An 18,205-nucleotide genomic window follows, 5' to 3' on the forward strand; every position below is an offset into this window, starting at 1 on the left:
CCGCAGCGCCCCGGGGGATGTCCCGGCCTCCCCCCTCGCCTCCTGCGGTGCCCTGTCCTGGTGTCGGATCTCCAGCCTCACGCTCTCCTCTCTTCCAGCTCTCCCATGGCCTTTGCCCTCAGCACGTATATGAACCACACAGGCATCCGCAGCCGGGAGCCCCGGGTGGCTGGCACCAGCGAGAAGGCACAGTCCCTCCCGGACAGGGACAAGTGGCTGCCCTTCTTCCCCAAGACCAAGAAGGTGGGTGGCTCTCTGCCCTGGGGCCAGGTTCTTTTGAGGTGACCCAGGGAGGGGGTTCTCCAGAGATTCCATCTCCCCGCCGTTGCCTTGGAGAGCTGCTTAGCGCCAGATCCCAGCCCCATCCCTTCCCCGACGGCTTATTCAGCCAGCGCCGTGAAGGTTGGGGACGCCCCGGGGAGCCGCGCGGGGACGTGTGTTTTTATCCAGTGCTCCTCTCGGGTGTCCCAACAGAGCGGCAGCGCGAAGAAGGACAAGGATGCTATGGAAGACAAGAAGCGCAACCCCATCCTCAAGTACATTGGGAAGCCCAAAATCTCCTCCCAGAGCAGTGAGTACCGGAACCTTCTGGGGTGCTGTACCCACCCTGCTGCCTGGAGGACACCTGCAGCCATCTGCGTGCCCGGGGCCGTCGGGTGGCCTTTGGCACCCGTGGGACTCCCGTTCACCCGGTAGCAGGCACTTGGCATCAGCCACCCTCTGCCCTCCTCCAGCCACGCGTGGGAAACCTCTTGTCTCTGCTGTCGGTGCTCCCGCACGTGGGAAGGGAGCAGAGCTGAGCTCTCCCCCCAAATTTATCTCGTCTGCCCCGTGCTCGCAGGCTGCTCGCTGCCTCTGAAAAGCGCCACAGCTCCTGGGGGGCTGAGGCGGCAGAGAGCGAGCCTGTACCCGTGTGCGTACACGTGTGTACCCGTGTGCGTGCCTGCCTTCCTCATCCCCCCCCCGCTTCTGCTTTGAGTTCTCATGCCGTTCGCTCACACCGTTGCCTCTTTGCCTCCTCCGTTGCCAAAACGCAGGATTGATTTGACATCTCATTTTTGTTTTTTTCCTTTCAGCATTTCATGTCCCTTTGTCCCCCGTTGAAGGTAAAAGGCCTCTTCTTTTGTTTGCCATTCACCTCATGCGCTTCGTTTGATTTTGCCCCCCCCCCCCACCCTCAAGCTACCCCACTGTCGTTGCACCGGGCGTTGGGGTGGGCTCGGATGGGTGCCGTGGGGTCCGGGAGATGGCCGGAGCTCTGCCGGCCAGACGGTTGAAGCCGTGGTGCCGCAACGTGGGCGGCAGCACCAGCATCTCCCCCCCCACCACCCCGACCCAACCATTCCCAGTCCAGTCTCACCGGGATTCTTTCCTTGCTTTCGCCCCAGCAGTCAAACCCGGCAATGTGAGGAACATCATCCAGCACTTTGAGAACAACCAGCATTACGAGAGCCAGGAGCCCGGCGCCCAGCGTCTCTCCACGGGCAGCTTCCCCGAGGACCTGCTGGAGTCGGACAGGTAGAGCAGGGGGATGCGGGAGGGGCACGTCAGCCCCTGTTTTTTGGGGCTCCCACCGCAGTTTTCTGCATGCGGGGGGATGGCCCTGCCTGTCCCACCAGGCTCAGCCTGGCCTCGGCTTTGTCCCCCTGCCGCAGCTCCCGCGCTGAGGTCAAGCTGGGCCGCTCGGAGAGCTTGAAGGGCCGGGAGGAGATGAAGAAATCCCGGAAAGCGGAAAATGTGCCTCGGTCCCGTAGCGATGTGGACATGGATGCCGCAGCCGAGGCCACGAGGCTTCACCAGTCGGCGTCATCTTCCGCTTCCAGCCTGTCCACAAGGTGGGAGACGCCGCCCGAGCCCCGCACTGGGAGGACCTGGGTTCCCCTGGGCATGTTTGGCTTCAAAGGGGAGCTGGGATGGCTGGGGATCTGAAAATCCCTTGGGCTGAGACGCTGTCTCATGGGAAAGCTTTTGCTAAACCCGTGGGTCAAGGCCGAGCCCCAGCCAGGCAGAGCGGGGCGCTCCTGGCCCCCCAGTGCCCAGCAGAGCCTCCTGGGCCAGCGTTTGCCCGGGGCAAACGGAGACAATTGGGCTTTAATCCCCATTTGTGCCCCAAACCCCTCTCACCGGACCCACGTCTGGAGGGGCTTACAGAACCGCTGCTGGGTGCTGCCCCACGGGGTGCGGCAATGGGAAGAAGGGGGGGGTCGGGACTTCGGGACGTGAGGGTGACTGTCCCATCCCTCCCCAGGTCGCTGGAAAATCCCACCCCCCCGTACACGCCGAAGATGGGACGCAGGTGAGTGGCCCGGCCTCGCTCTCCGCCGTCTCTACCGCGCCGCCCCGCGTCCCCGGGGCCAGTTTTCCTTCAGAGCAGGAGGGTCACTGTAGGGGTGCGCCGGGGCTGTGCCCCGGCTTTGGGGCTCAGAGGGGGTTCCATCTTGCGCCTTCCTAGCTTTTCCCTCCCCGTAAGCGAGCCGTGAGGGAGCACAAGGGGAGGCGATGGCCAGGGCTGCCCCGGGAGGGCGTCCCCCGTTAGTTCTCCATCCTCCTGGGGCGAGGGGGCACCTCTGTTCCCTTGTGTCTCACGCAGGAGCTTAAAGGACCTATATAGATGTCTGCTGGGGGACCTAGTCTTTTAGCTCAAGAGTCAGAGGCTTGTACTTCTTGTGCTGAAGGCCCCGGGTTCAAGCCGAAATAGGGCCCAGGTAGATATTGGCTGTACTGGGAGCGCCGCGGGGTGGGCTGGCTGGAGGCGGGTGGCTGCAGAGTACTCCCACCGCCGCCTTTCACCCTCCCAGGAGCATCGAGTCGCCCAACCTGGGGTTCGGCGTGGATCCTTTCCTGCCCCATCTCCTGGAGGACGAGCAGGGCCAGCTTTCCGACCTGGAACCCGAGCTGGACTCCCAGAACTGGCAGCACACGGTCAGCCGGGAGCTGGTGGCCAACCTGCCGCAGAAGGAGATCGATCGGCAAGAGGTGATCAACGGTAAGGAGCACCGGCCACCCCGGGGACGCCAGGGACACCCCGGCAGCGTGCCCCAGCGCCGCGGGGCTCCCCCGGCCACTTCTCCACCCCTGCGCCTTTCGCACAGAGCTCTTTGCCACCGAAGGGTCTCACCTCCGCATCCTCCGAGTCCTCGACCTCCTCTTTTACCAGCGGATGAAGAAGGAGAGCCTGCTATCCCGGGAAGAGCTGGCGCTCCTCTTCCCCAACCTCCCTGACCTGATAGAAATCCACAGTAAGCCGCTTCCCACTCTCATCCCGCTCTCCCCTGGAAATATTCCCCGAGAGTGGGAGCAGAGAGTGGCCCAGGTGGCCCAAGGCCGCCCGGAGCTCCTGCGTGGCCACCCACCATTCGGACCAGCCCTGCCGAGGGCATCGTGCCATCTCGCCACCCCGGCCTCTCCTTTCCCTCTCCTGGGAGCGATCCAGAGCCTGATTTTTTCCGGGCTCTGCCAATTGCCCGTGTCTGGGACGCCTGGTGTGTAGCCAGCCCTTGGCGTTAGCACGCTTTGGGGAGAGGCTTTCAGTGTCACACTCCTTGCCACGCCGCAGCAGTGGAAGCCCCCCTGGCTCTCGTCCCCTCCTGCCGGGGAGGCGGCAGGGACCCTCTGGGGCAGGCGGCTCAGCTCACGGACGAGTGGCGGGTGACCCTGGTGTCCCGTTGACGTGAGTCCTGTCTCGTCTCTCCCCTCCTCGTTCAGATTCTCTTTCCGAATCCATGAAGAAGCTCCGGGAAGAAGGACCAATCATCAAAGAAATTGGGGATCTCATGCTGTCTCGGGTAAGGGGGGGCGGGGGGACAGGGGTGGTAGAGCCCCCGGGGGGCATCTTCTGGTCCTCCAGCGTGGAGGGTTGACATCTTTAAGGGGAGGTGGAGGTGACGCCGCTGTCACGCTGTCCTCTGGTTGTGGCAGAGGGGCTCGGGGAGCCTCAGGGCCAAGCCTGGGGGGTGCCTGAGCCCAGTTCTCCCCCCCGGCCCCAGTTCGACGGCCCGGCCAAAGAGGAAATCCAGCAAGTGGCTGCTGACTTCTGCTCTTACCAGTCCATCGCCCTAGAGCTGATCAAAACCAAGCAGCGCAAGGAGACCCGTTTCCAGATCTTCATGCAGGTTTGGCCCTCTCCCGGGCTGTTCCTCGTCCCGCTGCTCCCCTGGTTTCCCTAAATCCCACCTCGGGATTTTTCCCCTCTTCCCTCCCCCCTAGGAAGCAGAAAGCAATCCGCAGTGCCGGCGCCTGCAGCTGAAGGACTTGATCATCTCCGAAATGCAGCGCCTGACCAAGTACCCGCTGCTGCTGGAGAACATCATCAAACACACCGAGGGTAGGGGCTGGGGGGGGGGACACCGGGGGGCGGGGGGTTGCTTGTCCCCAGGCTTGCTCGGCTGCGCCTTCCCACCTCCTTCGGCTGGCAGGAGGCGATCGCTTCTGCCGTGGGGCTGGTGGTGGCTCTCCGTTGCCATCCAGAGCACGATCCCAGGGCGGCGGGGGGGGGGAAGCGGCGCCTTTCCAGCAGAAAGAGCCGGGGTGCTGGGGGGTGGGAAAATCTCGGAGCTCTGGATTGGTGGTGTTTTGTGCCCCACTGACCCCCTCACTGCCATCCCAGCGGGCACCTCGGAGCACGACAAGCTGTGCCGAGCCCGGGACCAGTGCCGGGACATCCTCAAGTACGTGAACGAGGCGGTGAAACGAGCGGAGAACCGGCATCGGCTGGAGGGCTACCAGAAACGCCTGGATGCCACCTCGCTGGAGAGGACCAGCAACCCCCTGGCTGCCGAGTTCAAGGTGGTCCCGGCTGGCGGGCAGTGCCGGGGGGGCTGGCGGGGGGTCTCTGCGGCCCCGGCCTACGCTCACCGCTGCCCTGGGCTTCCTGCAGAGCCTGGACCTCACCTCCCGGCGCATGATCCACGAAGGGCCCCTCACCTGGCGCATCGGCAAAGACAAGACTGTGGGTACGGACTTGCCCCACCGCCCGGTACCGGGACCACGGCCTCAGCGTCCCCCAGGACCTGGGCATTGTCCCTCCAGCCCCAGCGGCGTTAGAGGGACCCCCTTGCCCCCAGCTTTGCCACGTCCGCGGGGCCACCGTCCCTCCTGGCTGCAAGGAGGGAGCTTCCACCTGGTTTGCGAAGGCATCCCGGGCTGAACCTCGGCTCTCTTGTCTCCTCTCCCCCTCCCCAGACCTGCACGTGCTGCTCCTGGAGGACCTCCTGGTGCTGCTGCAGAAGCAGGACGAGAAACTGGTGCTCAAGTGCCACAGCAAGACGGCGCTGGGCTCTTCGGACAACAAACAGACCTTCAGCCCCGTCCTCAAGCTCAATTCGGTGCTCATCCGCTCCGTGGCCACAGGTAGGGAGGGAGAACCTACCGCGGCCTCCAGCCACGTCCCGCCGCGGCCGGGCTGGTGACAGGCGTGACGGTGGGGTCGGGTCGAGGCCCTCGCCGTGCTCTTGACCCTTCCTCGTCACTCTTGGCCGCCACCATCACCCCCCACCCCGGCAGATAAACGAGCCCTCTTCATCATCTGCACCTCGGAGCTGGGACCCCAGATCTATGAGCTGGTGGCGCTGACGTCCTCCGAGAAAAACACGTAAGGCTGGGTGGGACGGGTGCTGGCAGCGACGGGCAGTGCCCCCCCCGGGGCGAGGGCTTCTCTTGGGGGTGCAAAGACCCCCCCGACCTCGGGGAGCTGAGGAGGGGCTCTCGGCCGGGCAGGTGGATGGAGCTGCTGGAGGAGGCGGTGCAGAGTGCCACCAGGAATGCCACTTTCCCCCCCAAGCGCCGGACGCCGGAGCCCACCCGTGCGGCACCCTCCGGGTGAGCAGCCCAGCCCTTACTGGGAGCCGGGGACCCCAGCCCGGTCCCCTGCTGGTGGACACCACGGGGGGGGACGAGGCCAGCAGGCTGCTGGGTCTCTCCGGAGGGCGGTTGGGATGGGGACAGGGGTCCTCCCTGCTCACTGGTGACCTGGGGGGGGGGGCATTCCAGGCTTCCTGGCACCTTGTTGCGGGGGGGGCTTCGGCAGGGTCTGCGCTGGGGCGGGGACTGTCCCCGAGCCCCTGGCTCCTGATGTCCCCGAGCCCCTGGCTCCTGATGTCCCTTCCTTGTCCTCGCAGCCTGGTGTTGCCGGACCCCGATGTGTCCCCCATCCTGTCCCGAGGTGCCAGCTCCGGAGCGGAGGCAGAGACAGAGGATTGCTCCTCAGGTGAGCCCCCCCTCAACCGCTTCCCCAGCCGCCCCCCCCTCCATTTTTCAGGCTGGGGACGTGGGTCTGAGTTCTCCCCTTCTCCCCGCAGCGGACGACAATCCCACCGCGCTCCTGGGCAGGGAGAAGCCCCCGGCGCTGCTGGAGGAGCCGGGGAGCAGCGAGGTGGAGGAAGGGGAGGAAGAGCTGCCTGCAGCCCCGCTGCCCACAGGAGCTGGCGTGGGGGGGGATGACACCCCCCCAGCCCAGCGGCCGGGACCCCCCACGCGTCTGCCGCTCCCGGGAGCCCTGGGCACGGAGGGGCTGGCCGAGGCGGCGCTGGAAGATGGTGAGTGCCGTGGGGTGCTGCGGCGGGGAGCCCCCCCTCCCCGCCATGCCAACCTCTCCCCGGAGCCGGGGTGGGGGGCGAGGGGGGTGGGGGCGCAGAAGCCCAAAACCACCTCTTCTTCCCCATCCCAGTGGAGAACCTGCGGCTCCTGATCCTCCGGAGGCTCCTGCCTTGCCGGGACACGGAGCCCGAGGACGACCTGACGCCCACACCGTCGGTCATCGGGGGGGGCGGCGGCGGCCAGGCCTGGGACTCGGCGCTCTCCAGTCAGGATTCGGCCTCCCAGGAGGTGCTGGCGGAGCCCCCCAGCGCCACCCAGGACACGAAGCCGCCGTCGAGCCGGGGGGAGCCGGAGGAGCCGGGGCCGGCTGCCGAGGAGCCGAGCAGCTACAAAGTCGTGCGGAAAGGTAGAGGGGTGACGGGGAGGGCGCTCGGCCGGGCACGGGGCGGGGGGTGACAGGCGCTGGGGACCCCTCTCCGCTCCCTGACCTGCCCCTCGCTGGGGGTCTCGCTCCCCGCTTGGCTGCGTCGGGGCCGGGGGCTGCGCGGGGGGCCAAGGTGTGCGGGTGAACTCCCCCCCCTCCACCTCCTGTCTGCACCCTGGGGGCGCGGGGGGCTATGAGGGGTGCTGGTGGTGGGTGCTGGTGATGGGTGCTGATGGATGCTGGTGGTGGGATGCTGGTGGTGGGATACTGGTATTGGGGTGCTGGTGGTGGGATGCTGGCGGGTGCTGGTGGTGGGATGCTGGTGTAGGGGTGCTGGTGGCGGGTGCTGATGGGTGCTGGTGTTGGGATGCTGGTGGGTGCCGGTGGTGGGATGCTGATGGATACTGGTGATTGGGTGCTTGCTGATGGATGCTGGTGGTGGGATGTTGGTGGTGGGGTGCTAGTGGGTGCTGATGGTAGGATGCTGATGGGTGCTGGTGATGGGGTGCTTGTTGATGGGTGCTGATGGGTGCTGGTGGTAGGATGCTGATGGGTGCTGGTGGTGGGGTGCTGATGGGTGCTGGTGATGGGGTGCTTGCTGATGGGTGCTGATGGATGCTGGTGGTAGGATGCTGATGGGTGCTGGTGGTGGGGTGCTGATGGGTGCTGGTGATGGGGTGCTTGCTGATGGGTGCTGATGGATGCTGGTGGTAGGATGCTGATGGGTGCTGGTGGGTGCTGGTGGTGGGGTGCTGATGGATGCTGATGATGGGGTGCTCATGGTGGGCGCTGATGGATGCTGGTGGTGGGTGCTGGTGGTGGGATACTGGTATTGGGGTGCTGGTGATGGGTGCTGATGGATGCTGGTATTGGGGCGCTGGTGGTGGGATGCTGATGGGTGCTGGTGTTGGGATGCTGGTGGATGCTGATGGATGCTGGTGGATGTTGGTGGTGGGTGCTGATGGTGGGATGCTGAGGGGTGCTGGTGGTGGGATGCTGATGGATGCTGGTATTGGGGTGGTGGTGGGGGATGCTGATGGTGGATGCTGGTGATGGGGTGCTGCTGGGTGCTGGTGGGTGCTGGTGTTGGAGTGCTAACGGTGGGCGCTGGTGGGTGCTGGTGATGGATGCTGGCGGTGGGGTGCTGGTTTTGGGATGCTGATGGTGGTGGTGGTGGTGGTGGGTGCTGGTGGTGGGGTGCTGGTGATGGGGTGCTGAGGGATGCTGGCGATGGGGTAATGGTGATGGGTGGTGATGGGTGCTGGTGTTAGGATGCTGATGGGTGCTGGTGATAGGCGGTGGGTGCTGGTGTTGGGATGCCGATGCACGCCGATAGTGGGATGCTGGATGCTGCTGGATGCTCCTGGATGCTGGTGGCGGGGTGCTGGTGGGTGCCGGTGGCGGGTGCCGGTGGTGGGTGCCGGTGGCGGGGCCTGCTCACCCCCTCCCTCTTCCCCCCCCCCGCCCCCCCCCTCTCTTTTCGGGGTGCGCAGCCCAGGCGGAGGGTGCCAAGGAGGCCACGCCCTCGCCAGGCGGCAGCCAATCAGAAACTGAGCTGCAGGAAGGAGGCGGAGCTAATGTAGATGGTAAAGAGACCCACCCCCCCCCCCCCCAATCCCCTCCCCGGACCCCGCCGGGGGTCCCCATGTCCCCAGGGCCCCCATCTCCCCCCTCACGGGATGCCCTATGGCCCTCGAGGGGAGCTGTGTCCTCTAAGGGGACACCTGTCCCTGGCCGGGGGGGGGGGACAGTGTCACCTGGGAGGACCTGTCCTTGGAGGGGGGGGGGGATACACCTGTCCTTAGAGGGGGCCACCATGTCCCTAAGGACTGTCCCCATGGCCGAGGACACCCAGCGCCACCGACACCGTGACCCAGAGCCATCTGGAAACGTTTTTGTGGCCGGATCCTGCCACGAAGTGGCAACAACCCCCCACCCCCTGCGTGTCGGGGGCGGGGGGAAGGGGATACCTCAGGCAGCAAAACCCCCCCCCGGGGGCCACCGGCAGCCACCCCAGCGGGTCCCTTGTCACGCTGACGCTGCTCATCCCCTCTTCAGGCAACTACTTCTACGTCAGCATGCCCACGGCACCCCCCCAGCCCGCGGGACCCCCGCACCCCGCGCCGCCCCCCAGCGCCCCCTGGGGCTCCCCGCAGGAGGCGCCCCCCCGGCCCAGCCCCGCCGAGGGGTCCCCGGACCCCCCCGCCCCCCTGCGCGACGTGGACCTCATCTTTCGCACCATCGAGCAGCTGACGCTCAAGCTCAACAGGCTGAAAGTGAGTCGTCGTCCCCCACCCAAACTGGGGAAACTGGGGCGGGGGGGGGGGGGCGGGGGGGAGGAAATCCCATCAGGGTGTCATGGAAGGGAGGGGGGGGACACGGCTCTCGACCCCAGACCTGCGCCCACCCTGGCACCCTTTCTCTCTCCAGGCTGTGGAAACGGCCCACCGGGACTTGCTGCGGTCCCTGGGGCGCAGCTCCTCGACCCACGTCACCCCCCTGGGGGGCTCGGCCCCCCCGGAGACGGACGGTTGGGCCCAGCCGCCCCCCAGCCCCGACGGCGACAGCCCTTTGTCCCGCGCCCTCCGGAGCCTGCAGGGTCCTGCTGCCAACGCCCCAGGTAAGACCCACCGCCATTCGGTCCTCGCCCCCCACCCCCGCCCCCCCCCGCCATGCCCTCGCCCCCCCACGCCCCCCTCACCCCCTTCCTCCCCATCTTTTCCAGGCTCCAGAGCCCCCCTCGCCGAGGACCCCGCTGGCGACGCCGGCCTTTAGCCGCGGTGGGGAGGGGGGAGTTTGGGGGGTGTCTCCCCCCCCCCCTCCAAGGTCGCTCAAAGCCAGGGAGCTGCCCCACAGCCCCCCCCCCCCCAACGCTGTGCCCCCCCATCCCCGTGCCGGCAGCCGTTGGAGCGCCCCCCGGCCCCCACCTCCTAGGACTGCCGTGGGCTTCGGCTGGAAGGAGGGAGCACGATCCGGCGGGGCCGGCAGCTGGGTGGCCCCCCCCCCTGCCCCCCTTCACCCCCTCGCATGGCAGCCCCGGCTCGGCGTCGTTCCCCCCCCCCCCACGACGTCCCGTCCCCCCCCCAGCGGGCCGCGAGAGCTGGATCTAGTCTGTATAAATGCACTTTGTTCTGTTCCTCTCCGTGCTGCGGCCCCCTCCCTCCCCGCTGCCTATAAATATGTACGTACGTGGCCCCCCCCCCCCCAAACACCCTTCCACCCCCCCCACCCCCGCCACCTTCCTCCTGTAAATAACCACCGCCGGCCCCCCCCCCCAGCCGGGGGGCAGCGGGGGACGCCCCGAGCACCGGGCTGTCCTCCCCGCCTGGTGACAATCGGTGACCCTGGCCGGGGAGGGGGCCGGGGAGCCGGGGCGACGGCCGGGGCGCGTGTGTCGTGTCCCCCCCTTCCCCCAAAATCCCTTCTCCCTCCCCCCCCCCCCCCCGAAAAGGTGTGGCGGCGAGGCCAGCGCTGGGCTGGCTGATATATATATTATATATAATAGAGCCAAGACTGACCGGTTGCTGTTCCCCGCTGGACCATCCGCTTTATTTTCTTCCTTGCCCCGGAATTTTGATTGGGTTCGGAAAGAAAAGGTCCCCCCCCGCCCCGGCCTTTGCCCACCGCCCCCCCCCGGGTGCCCGGTTAGGTGCCCGGGTCCTGCTGCTCCTCCTGGCACGGGGCGCTGGGGGGGGCGTCCTGCGGCGGCAGCAGCTCCCGGAGGCGCGCGAGGGCCGGGCTGTGGGCAGGGATGCGGTTCTTCTGCGGGGAAAACGGGTGTCAGGCTGTGCCCCCCCGCGATGCCAGCCCCATGGTGATGCCAGCCCCCATGGCGATGCCAGCCCCATGGTGATGCTAGCCCTGCCGGGAGCCCTGTGTCAATGCCAACCCCATAGCAGTGCCAGCCCCATGGCAGTGCCAGCCCTGCCGGGAGCCCCATGGTGATGCCAGCCCTGCCGGGAGCCCCATGGTGATGCCAGCCCCATGGCAATGCCAGCCCCATGGCAATGCCAGCCCCATGGTGATGCCAGCCCTGCCGGGACCCCTGTGGCATTGCCAGCCCCATGGCAGTGCCAGCCCCATGGCAGTGCCAACCCTGCCAGGTGCCCCATGGTGATGCCAGCCCTGCCGGGAGCCCCATGGCGATGCCAGCCCCATGGCAATGCCAGCCCCTTGGCAATGCCAGCCCTGCCAGGAGCCCTGTGGCATTGCCAGCCCCATGGCAGTGCCAGCCCCATGGCAGCACCAGCCCTGCCAGGAGCCCCATGGCGATGCCAGCCCCATGGCAGTGCCAGCCCCATGGAATTGTCGTGTGCCCAGTGGTGATGCCAGCCCCATGGCAGGGCCAGCCCCATGGAATTGTCGTGTGCCCAGTGGTGATGCCAGCCCCATGGCAGTGCCAGCCCCAAGGTGATGACAGACCCATGGAATCGCCGTGTGGCCAGCGGTGATGCCAGCCCCAGGGTGATGCCAGCCCCATGGCAGTGCCAGCCCCACGGTGATGCCAGCCCCACGGCTGCCCCGTCTCACCTGCAGGGAGAGGCACAGCAGCCCCTGCTGCCCCGGCACCTTTGGCTTCTTCTCCCGCTGCTGCCCCTCCAGCGCTGCCAGGAAGGCGCCGAGGCCCCGCTGGGTGATGCGATTGTCTGCGGGGGGACAGGGGGTCGGGGACAAGCTGGGGGGGGGGTGGGGGGGACGACGACAGGGGAAGGTGGGGCCAAGTCCCCCCCCCCCCCCCCCCCCCCCCCCCCCACTCACGGGCAGGTTGAGGTTGAGAAGCGCCCGGTTCCCCGGCAGGATGACGCTGCCCTGCTCCTGCCTGGCCTCCTCCAGCAGCGGATGGGCCGGATCCGCCGCCTGGATGCCGGGGGAGGGTGGGGGGACAGGCCATGAGGGAGTGCGGGATGCCAGGGTTGGGGACCCCCTCCCTGGCCCCCCCCCCCCCCGCGGCGTCCCCCCACCTCCGGGCTCGGCTTCTCCTGCCCCGCTCGCTTTGGCGTCCCTGCCACGGGCGGCTCTGGGCTCCGGCGCTGCAGGGAGGGGAGAGCAGAAGGGAGGGAGCTGAGCAGCCCCCCAACCCTGTGCCCCCCCAGCGCCCCCCCGGCCCCTCACTCACGCTTCTTGGGCTGCCGCGTCTCCTCCTTCCGCAGCGACTCCTGCAATAACCAGGGCAGCGCTCGCCCACCCCTCCCAAGCGGGATGGGTGGGGAAACTGAGGCACGCCGAGGGCGCCGCCTGCCCCCCAAAGACTGGGGACACCTGGGGGGTGGGGGGTGGGGGGGGCTTCCCCCCCACCACCCTGGTCCCCGCTTGCCTCCTCACCTTCTTCTTGGCGGGGGTTTTGCCGTATTTGGCCGGCAGCAGCTTGTCGGGGGCCAGGCTGGAGCGCTGCTCGCTCTGACCCTCGCTGTCTTTTGGGATCTGGTTGGGGGGGGCGCTCAGGGTGCCGGCACCCACCCGGGACCCTCCGGCCTTTCTTCCCTAGTGGTGGGGAAGGGACGGGGGGGGCGGGGGGCGTCTCACCGTGAGGGTGCGTCCCAGCGCCTCCGCCAAGAGCAGCCGCCTCCGCTCCACCACCTCGGCGTGGGTCAGGGCGAAGGGCCCCAGCACCTGGGGGGCAGCGGGATGGGTAGGGAGGGGGGGTCAGGGCAGGATCCGGCCCCCCGCACCCCATTGCCAGGGTGGTGATGGGCGGGGGGGGGTTAACAGGGGGTGGGGGGGGGCACCCACCTCCGCCAACCTGGTGGCCCCCGCGTCGCCGATGTCGTTGTTGGCCAGGGACAGGGAGAGCAGGGAGCGGTTCAAGCGCAAGCCCTGGAGGGACGAGACGGGTGCTGGGCACCCAGCGGTGGCCCCCCATCCCCCCCCCCCATCATTTTCCGCCCCCCACCCCCCGCCATGCCCACCTGGGCGATGTAGCCGGCTCCCAGGTCCGAGATGCGGTTGAAGCTGAGGACGAGGGAGACGAGGCCGCGGTTGGAGGAGCCGAGGTCGGCCAGGCTCTGCCCCACGCGCCGGGCGCCCGCGTCCCCCACACCGCTGTTGCGCAGCGAGAGGTGGGTCAGCCTGCGGGATGGGAAGGGACGGGATGGGACGGGGGGGGGGTCACTGGGGGGTCCCGTGTGGGTCCCGGCTCAACAGGGCTCGCTCCGGCTCCCACTCACGCGCTGTCGCTCCCCATCAGCGTCGGGAAGGCGAGTTCGGGCAAGGGGCTCCCCTCCAGGCTGAGCGTCCTGCGGAGGAAAACACGCACACCCCCCCCCCACCCCGGGATGGTATTAATGATCCTCCCTGGCACCCCCCACCCCCCACCCCAATTTCATAATTAGCACTGCTAACGAGGGAGCGCCCGCGTACCGCAGGCGGGGGCAGCGTGCCAGCAGTGCCGCCAGCGCTGGGAGCAGCTGCTCCGTCAGCCCGACCTTCCAGAGGCTGCGGGGTTTGGGGGGGGGAACGGGACACACACGGAGCGGCATCAGGACCCGCCGTCGGGGAGGGGACGCGCCGGCATCTCGGGGGGGGGGGGTGTTCCTGCCTGTGTCCGTCCCCCCCCACGCCCCCAACTCACTGCAGTGCCCGCAGGCCGGCCAGGGTGGGCAAGCAGCGGCTCAGGACCCCCAGCCTGTCCTCCTCCATCTTCCAGCCTGCCGGAGAGAGCGGGGTCAAGGGGGGGTGACGGGAATCGGGGAATGGTTTGGGGTGGAAAAGACCTTGAGGACCATTTCGTCCATGGGACACTTTCCACTAGCCCAAGTTGCCCAAAGCCCCATCCAACCTGGCCTTGAACCCCTCCAGGGATGGGGCAGCCACAGCTTCTCTGGGCAACCTGGGCCAGGGGCTCACCGCCCTCGGAAGAAGGAATTTCTTCCCCACATCTCATCTCAATCTCCCCTCTTTTGGTTTCAACCCATTCCCAACGTCCCGTGGCTCCCCTCCCTGCTCCAGAGTCCCTCCCCAGCTTTCCCGGAGCCCCTTGAGGGACTGGAAGGGGCTCCAAGGTCTCCGCGGAGCCTTCTCTTCTCCAGGCTGACCCCCCCAGCTCTCTCAGCCTGTCCTCCCAGCAGAGGGGCTCCAGCCCTCCCAGCAGCTCCGGGGCCTCCTCCGGCCCCGCTCCCACAGCTCCGTGTCTCTCCTGTGCCGAGGCCCCGGAGCTGGAGGCAGCACTGCAGGGGGGGTCTCCCCCGAGGGGAGCAGAGGGGCAGAATCCCCCCCCTCGCCCCCCTGCCCACCCTGCTGGGGATGCAGCCCAGGCTGCGGGGCCAAGGGCGGTTAGTTCCGGCCATTCCCTGGATCCCGCAGGGTGATTTCCAAGGGCTCCTTATCCCTGGGTGCTGGGGGGGGTGGTGGGGGGGGCCGGGCCGGGAGCCTAGGGCTCCCCAGGACCCACCTCGCAGGAAGACGGCGCGGACGCTCTGGGGGTCGCCGTGGTCCCTCTCCACTTGGATGCGGGGCTGGAAGGAGCCGAATTTACGCTCGATGGCGGCCAACACCTCCGGCAGCGGCGGCTCAGCCGGCTCCTCTGCGGGACGGGGACCAGGCTGGGTCCTGGGTGGAGGGGGGGTGGGGGGGGTGTCATCCCCCCACTGTCATCTCCCCCCCGCCCCTCGCCCACACCCGGTCCCCGCTCACCATCCGCAGGGAAGCTCGGGGACGGCCAGGGGGTGACTTTGGGGACGGCGGCGATGCCGGCGCGGGCGCAGAGCTCGGGGAAATCCTGCTCCAGGAGGCCGGTGCACTGGTACTCCTCTGCGGGCAGGAGTTGGAGGCGGGGGGGGGGGACATGGCGGGGGGGTGACATGACCCCCCAGACCCCCCCCCCACCCCCCTGTTGTGCCGGGGGGCTCACCTGCGCCCTGCTCGGCCTTCCTCCCCACGCTCTTCACCTCCTCCTCCGCCGCCGCCTTCGCCCGCTCCCCCCGACGCCTCATGGCCCCCAGCTGGTGTGGGGGGGGGGACGGGCACTGGGGTGGGGGGGAAGGGGCTCAGCGCCCCCCAGCACCCACCGGCCCCACGGCTGGCCCTGCCCGCCACCCAGCCCCCCCCCCCCCCCGGCTGTTGCTGGGTGAGGGGGTCCCAGTGGGGTCCCTGTGAGGTTGGGGGTCCCAGGGCGCTATGGAGGTCCCTATATGGGGGGGGGAGCCGTATATGGGGGAATCCCAGGGCCCTATGGGGGAGGGGGGTCCCAGGGGTGGGGGGCCCTATGCAGTTGCGGGGGGTCCCAGGGCCCTGTGGGGGTCCCTATATGGGGGGGATCCCAGGGCCCTATTGGGAGGGGGTCCCAAGGGGGGGGGGGTCCCTATGTAGTTAGGGGGGGTCCCAGGGTCCTGTGGGGGTCCCTATGTAGTTAGGGGGGGTCCCAGGGCCTACGGGGGTCCCAGGGCCTGTGAGGGCCCTATGGGGGGTCTCTGTGTGGGTGGGGGGCTGTCCCAGGGCCCTATGGGGGTCCCTATATGGGGGGGTCCCAAGGGTGGGGGCCCTATGGGGGTCCCTATGTGGTTGGGGTGGGTCCTAGGGTCCTATGGGGGTCCCTGGGTGGGTGTGTGGGGGGTCACAGGTCCCTATGGGGGTCCCTATATGGGGGGGGGGTCCCTATATGGGGGGGATCCCAGGCCCCTATGGAGGGTGTCCCAGGGGTGCGGGCCCTATGGGGGTCCCTATGTGGTTGGGGGGGGGGTCCCAGGAGTCTATGGGGGTCCCAGAGATAAGGGGCCCTATGGGGGTGGGTCTCTTGGCTGTGGGGTCCCTATGGGGGGGTCCCTGGAAGGGGAAAGGGGTGTCTCAGTGGAAGGGGAGCCCAATGGGGGGGCCCTATAGGGGTCTTCATGGAGGGGTCCCAGGGCTGGGGGGGGACCCTGTGGGGGTCCCTATGTGGGTGAGGGGGGTCCCAGGGCTGGGGGGGGGCGATGGGTCCCTACAGGGGTGCAGGGGAGTCCCAGGGCTGGGGGGACCCCATGGGGGTCCCTATGGAGGCCTCCCTGGGCGGGGGAGGTCCTAAAGCTGAGGGGGCCCTGTGGGGAGAGGGGGGAGGTGTCGAGGGGCCGGGGGGGGCCATAAGGGTCCCTGTGGGGGTCTCCCCGGGGGGGGCGGGGACTCCCAGCCATGGGTCCCAGGGGGGTCCCGGGGCTGGGGGGGCCACGGGGGTCTCCCCGGGGAGGGTCCCAGGCCTGGGCCGTATGGAGGAGGGTGTCCAAGGGCCAGGGGGAGCCATGGGGGTCCCTGTGGGGGTCTCCCCGGGGGGGGGTGTCCCAGCCCTGCGTCCCGGGGGGGTCCTGGGGCCAGGGGGTCCCTGGGGGGGGGTCCCGGCCCTGAGTCCTGGGAGGGGTCCCGGGGCCGAGGAGGGGCCCATGGGGGTCCCTGTGGGGGTCTCCCCGGGGTGGGGGTCCCAGCCCTGGGCCCTGGGGGGGGTCCCGGGGCCGGGGGGGCCGATGGGGGTCCCTGTGGGGGTCTCCCCGGGGGGGGGGTGTCCCAGCTCTGCGTCCCGGGGGGGTCCTGGGGCCAGGGGGTCCCTGGGGGGGGGTCCCGGGGCCGAGGAGGGGCCCATGGGGGTCCCTGTGGGGGTCTCCCCGGGGTGCGGGTCCCAGCCCTGGGTGCCGGGGGGGTCCCGGGGCCGGGGGGGGGTGATGGGGGTCCCTGTGGGGGTCTCCCCGGGGTGGGGGTCCCAGCCCTGCGTCCCGGGGGGGTCCTGGGGCCAGGGGGTCCCTGGGGGGGGGTCCCGGGGCCGAGGAGGGGCCCATGGGGGTCCCTGTGGGGGTCTCCCCGGGGTGCGGGTCCCAGCCCTGGGTGCCGGGGGGGTCCCGGGGCCGGGGGGGGGCGATGGGGGTCCCTGTGGGGGTCTCCCCAGGGTGGGGGTCCCAGCCCTGGGTGCCGGGGGGGTCCCGGGGCCGGGGGGGGGCGATGGGGGTCCCTGTGGGGGTTCTCCCCGGGGTGGGGGTCCCAGCCCTGGGCCCTGGGGGGGGTCCCGGGGCCGGGGGGGGGCGATGGGGGTCCCTGTGGGGGTCTCCCCGGGGTGGGGGTCCCAGCCCTGGGTGCCGGGGGGGTCCCGGGGCCGGGGGGGGACGATGGGGGTCCCTGTGGGGGTCTCCCCGGGGGGGGGGGTGTCCCAGCCCTGCGTCCCGGGGGGGTCCTGGGGCCAGGGGGTCCCTGGGGGGGGGTCCCGGGGCCGAGGAGGGGCCCATGGGGGTCCCTGTGGGGGTTCTCCCCGGGGTGGGGGTCCCAGCCCTGGGCCCTGGGGGGGGTCCCGGGGCCGGGGGGGGGCGATGGGGGTCCCTGTGGGGGTCTCCCCGGGGTGGGGGTCCCAGCCCTGGGTGCCGGGGGGGTCCCGGGGCCGGGGGGGCGCCGATGGGGGTCCCTGTGGGGGTCTCCCCGGGGTGGGGGTCCCAGCCCTGGGTGCCGGGGGGGTCCCGGGGCCGGGGGGGGGCGATGGGGGTCCCTGTGGGGGTCTCCCCGGGGTGGGTCCCAGCCCTGGGTGCCGGGGGGGTCCCGGGGCCGGGGGGGGGCGATGGGGGTCCCTGTGGGGGTCTCCCCGGGGGGGTCCCAGCCCGCCCGTACCCTCTGTCCCCCGGGCAACGCATCGGGCCGCGCCGCGAGGGGCGGGGCCTGGCGCGCGGCGGCGCCTGCGCGGGGCGGGGCCGGGCTGGAGGGGGCGGGGCCGGGGGCGGGGCCTCCACCACGGCCCCGCCCACGGCAGGAGGGTCCGGGCACTGGGGAGGCGGCACTGGGAGCGCTGGGCTGTAACTGGGCCGTAACTGGGCCATTACTGGGGCCATCATTGGACCTTTACTGGGGCCATCAGTGGACCTTTTACTGGGTCTTTACTGGGGCCATCAATGGACTTTACTGGGAACAGCAATGGACCTTTACTGGATCTTACTGGGTCGATCGCTGGACCCTTACTGGGAGCATCACTGGACCTTTACTGGGCCATCAAGAGACTTTACTGCGCCCTCACTGGGGCCATCACTGCACGTTTACTGGGGCTGTCACTGGACCTTTACTGGGTCTTACTGGGGCCATCAGTGGACATTCACTGGGCCCTTACTGGGGCCATCATTGGGCCTTTACTGGGGCCATCAATGGACCTTTACTGGCTCTTTACTGGGGCTGTCACCGGACCATCACTGGGCCCTTACTGGGGCCATCATTGGGCCTTTACTGGGTCTTACTGGGGCTATCAATGGACATTCACTGGGCTCTTACTGGGGCCTTCAATGGACCTTTACCGGGGCTGTCACTGACCCATCACTGGGT

The 18,205-nt window shown here is 69.2% G+C and overlaps 2 protein-coding genes across 11 annotated transcripts in view; one reads left to right on the forward strand and one right to left on the reverse strand.

Moving 5' to 3' along the window:
* Positions 1-10,455, forward strand: part of ARHGEF11 (Rho guanine nucleotide exchange factor 11) — a 29,165-nt gene extending 18,710 nt beyond the window's left edge. The window contains exons 19-41 of one of the 8 annotated variants that reach the window (XM_074566512.1): positions 99-243; positions 475-571; positions 1,077-1,106; positions 1,389-1,518; positions 1,620-1,835; positions 2,249-2,296; positions 2,799-2,986; positions 3,093-3,239; positions 3,706-3,785; positions 3,987-4,112; positions 4,207-4,324; positions 4,607-4,785; positions 4,877-4,952; positions 5,182-5,349; positions 5,503-5,590; positions 5,716-5,817; positions 6,117-6,205; positions 6,297-6,533; positions 6,665-6,940; positions 8,452-8,544; positions 9,017-9,234; positions 9,389-9,578; positions 9,684-10,455. In XM_074566512.1, the coding sequence (XP_074422613.1) occupies positions 99-243; positions 475-571; positions 1,077-1,106; positions 1,389-1,518; positions 1,620-1,835; positions 2,249-2,296; positions 2,799-2,986; positions 3,093-3,239; positions 3,706-3,785; positions 3,987-4,112; positions 4,207-4,324; positions 4,607-4,785; positions 4,877-4,952; positions 5,182-5,349; positions 5,503-5,590; positions 5,716-5,817; positions 6,117-6,205; positions 6,297-6,533; positions 6,665-6,940; positions 8,452-8,544; positions 9,017-9,234; positions 9,389-9,578; positions 9,684-9,733 (3,091 nt within the window). In that variant the 3' untranslated portion in view covers positions 9,734-10,455. The remainder of the gene's footprint in view (positions 1-98; positions 244-474; positions 572-1,076; positions 1,107-1,388; positions 1,519-1,619; positions 1,836-2,248; positions 2,297-2,798; positions 2,987-3,092; positions 3,240-3,705; positions 3,786-3,986; positions 4,113-4,206; positions 4,325-4,606; positions 4,786-4,876; positions 4,953-5,181; positions 5,350-5,502; positions 5,591-5,715; positions 5,818-6,116; positions 6,206-6,296; positions 6,534-6,664; positions 6,941-8,451; positions 8,545-9,016; positions 9,235-9,388; positions 9,579-9,683) is intronic. The other 7 variants (XM_074566513.1, XM_074566516.1, XM_074566517.1 and 4 more) reach the window with 7 other exon arrangements.
* Positions 10,456-10,481: 26 nt separating this feature from the next.
* On the reverse strand, positions 10,482-17,536 carry LRRC71 (leucine rich repeat containing 71). 3 transcript variants are annotated; one of them, XM_074566668.1, is made up of 16 exons: positions 17,507-17,536; positions 14,805-14,919; positions 14,588-14,704; positions 14,346-14,477; positions 13,527-13,602; positions 13,316-13,390; positions 13,123-13,191; positions 12,865-13,024; positions 12,689-12,772; positions 12,482-12,568; positions 12,281-12,379; positions 12,075-12,114; positions 11,920-11,988; positions 11,717-11,815; positions 11,489-11,604; positions 10,482-10,720 (listed from the first exon to the last, which is right to left on the reverse strand). In XM_074566668.1, exons 2-16 carry the CDS (start codon positions 14,884-14,886, stop codon positions 10,604-10,606), a joined length of 1,422 nt encoding a protein of 473 aa, XP_074422769.1. In that variant the 5' UTR covers positions 14,887-14,919; positions 17,507-17,536; the 3' UTR covers positions 10,482-10,603. The 3 variants fall into 3 exon arrangements, with proteins under 3 accessions (XP_074422769.1, XP_074422774.1, XP_074422773.1); XM_074566673.1 differs by having other exon boundaries at positions 10,482-10,819; positions 17,507-17,534; XM_074566672.1 differs by lacking the exon at positions 13,316-13,390.
* Positions 17,537-18,205: the final 669 nt, after the last annotated feature.

The sequence above is a fragment of the Larus michahellis genome, chromosome 24, assembly GCF_964199755.1.
Source record: "Larus michahellis chromosome 24, bLarMic1.1, whole genome shotgun sequence".
Lineage (NCBI taxonomy): Eukaryota > Metazoa > Chordata > Aves > Charadriiformes > Laridae > Larus > Larus michahellis.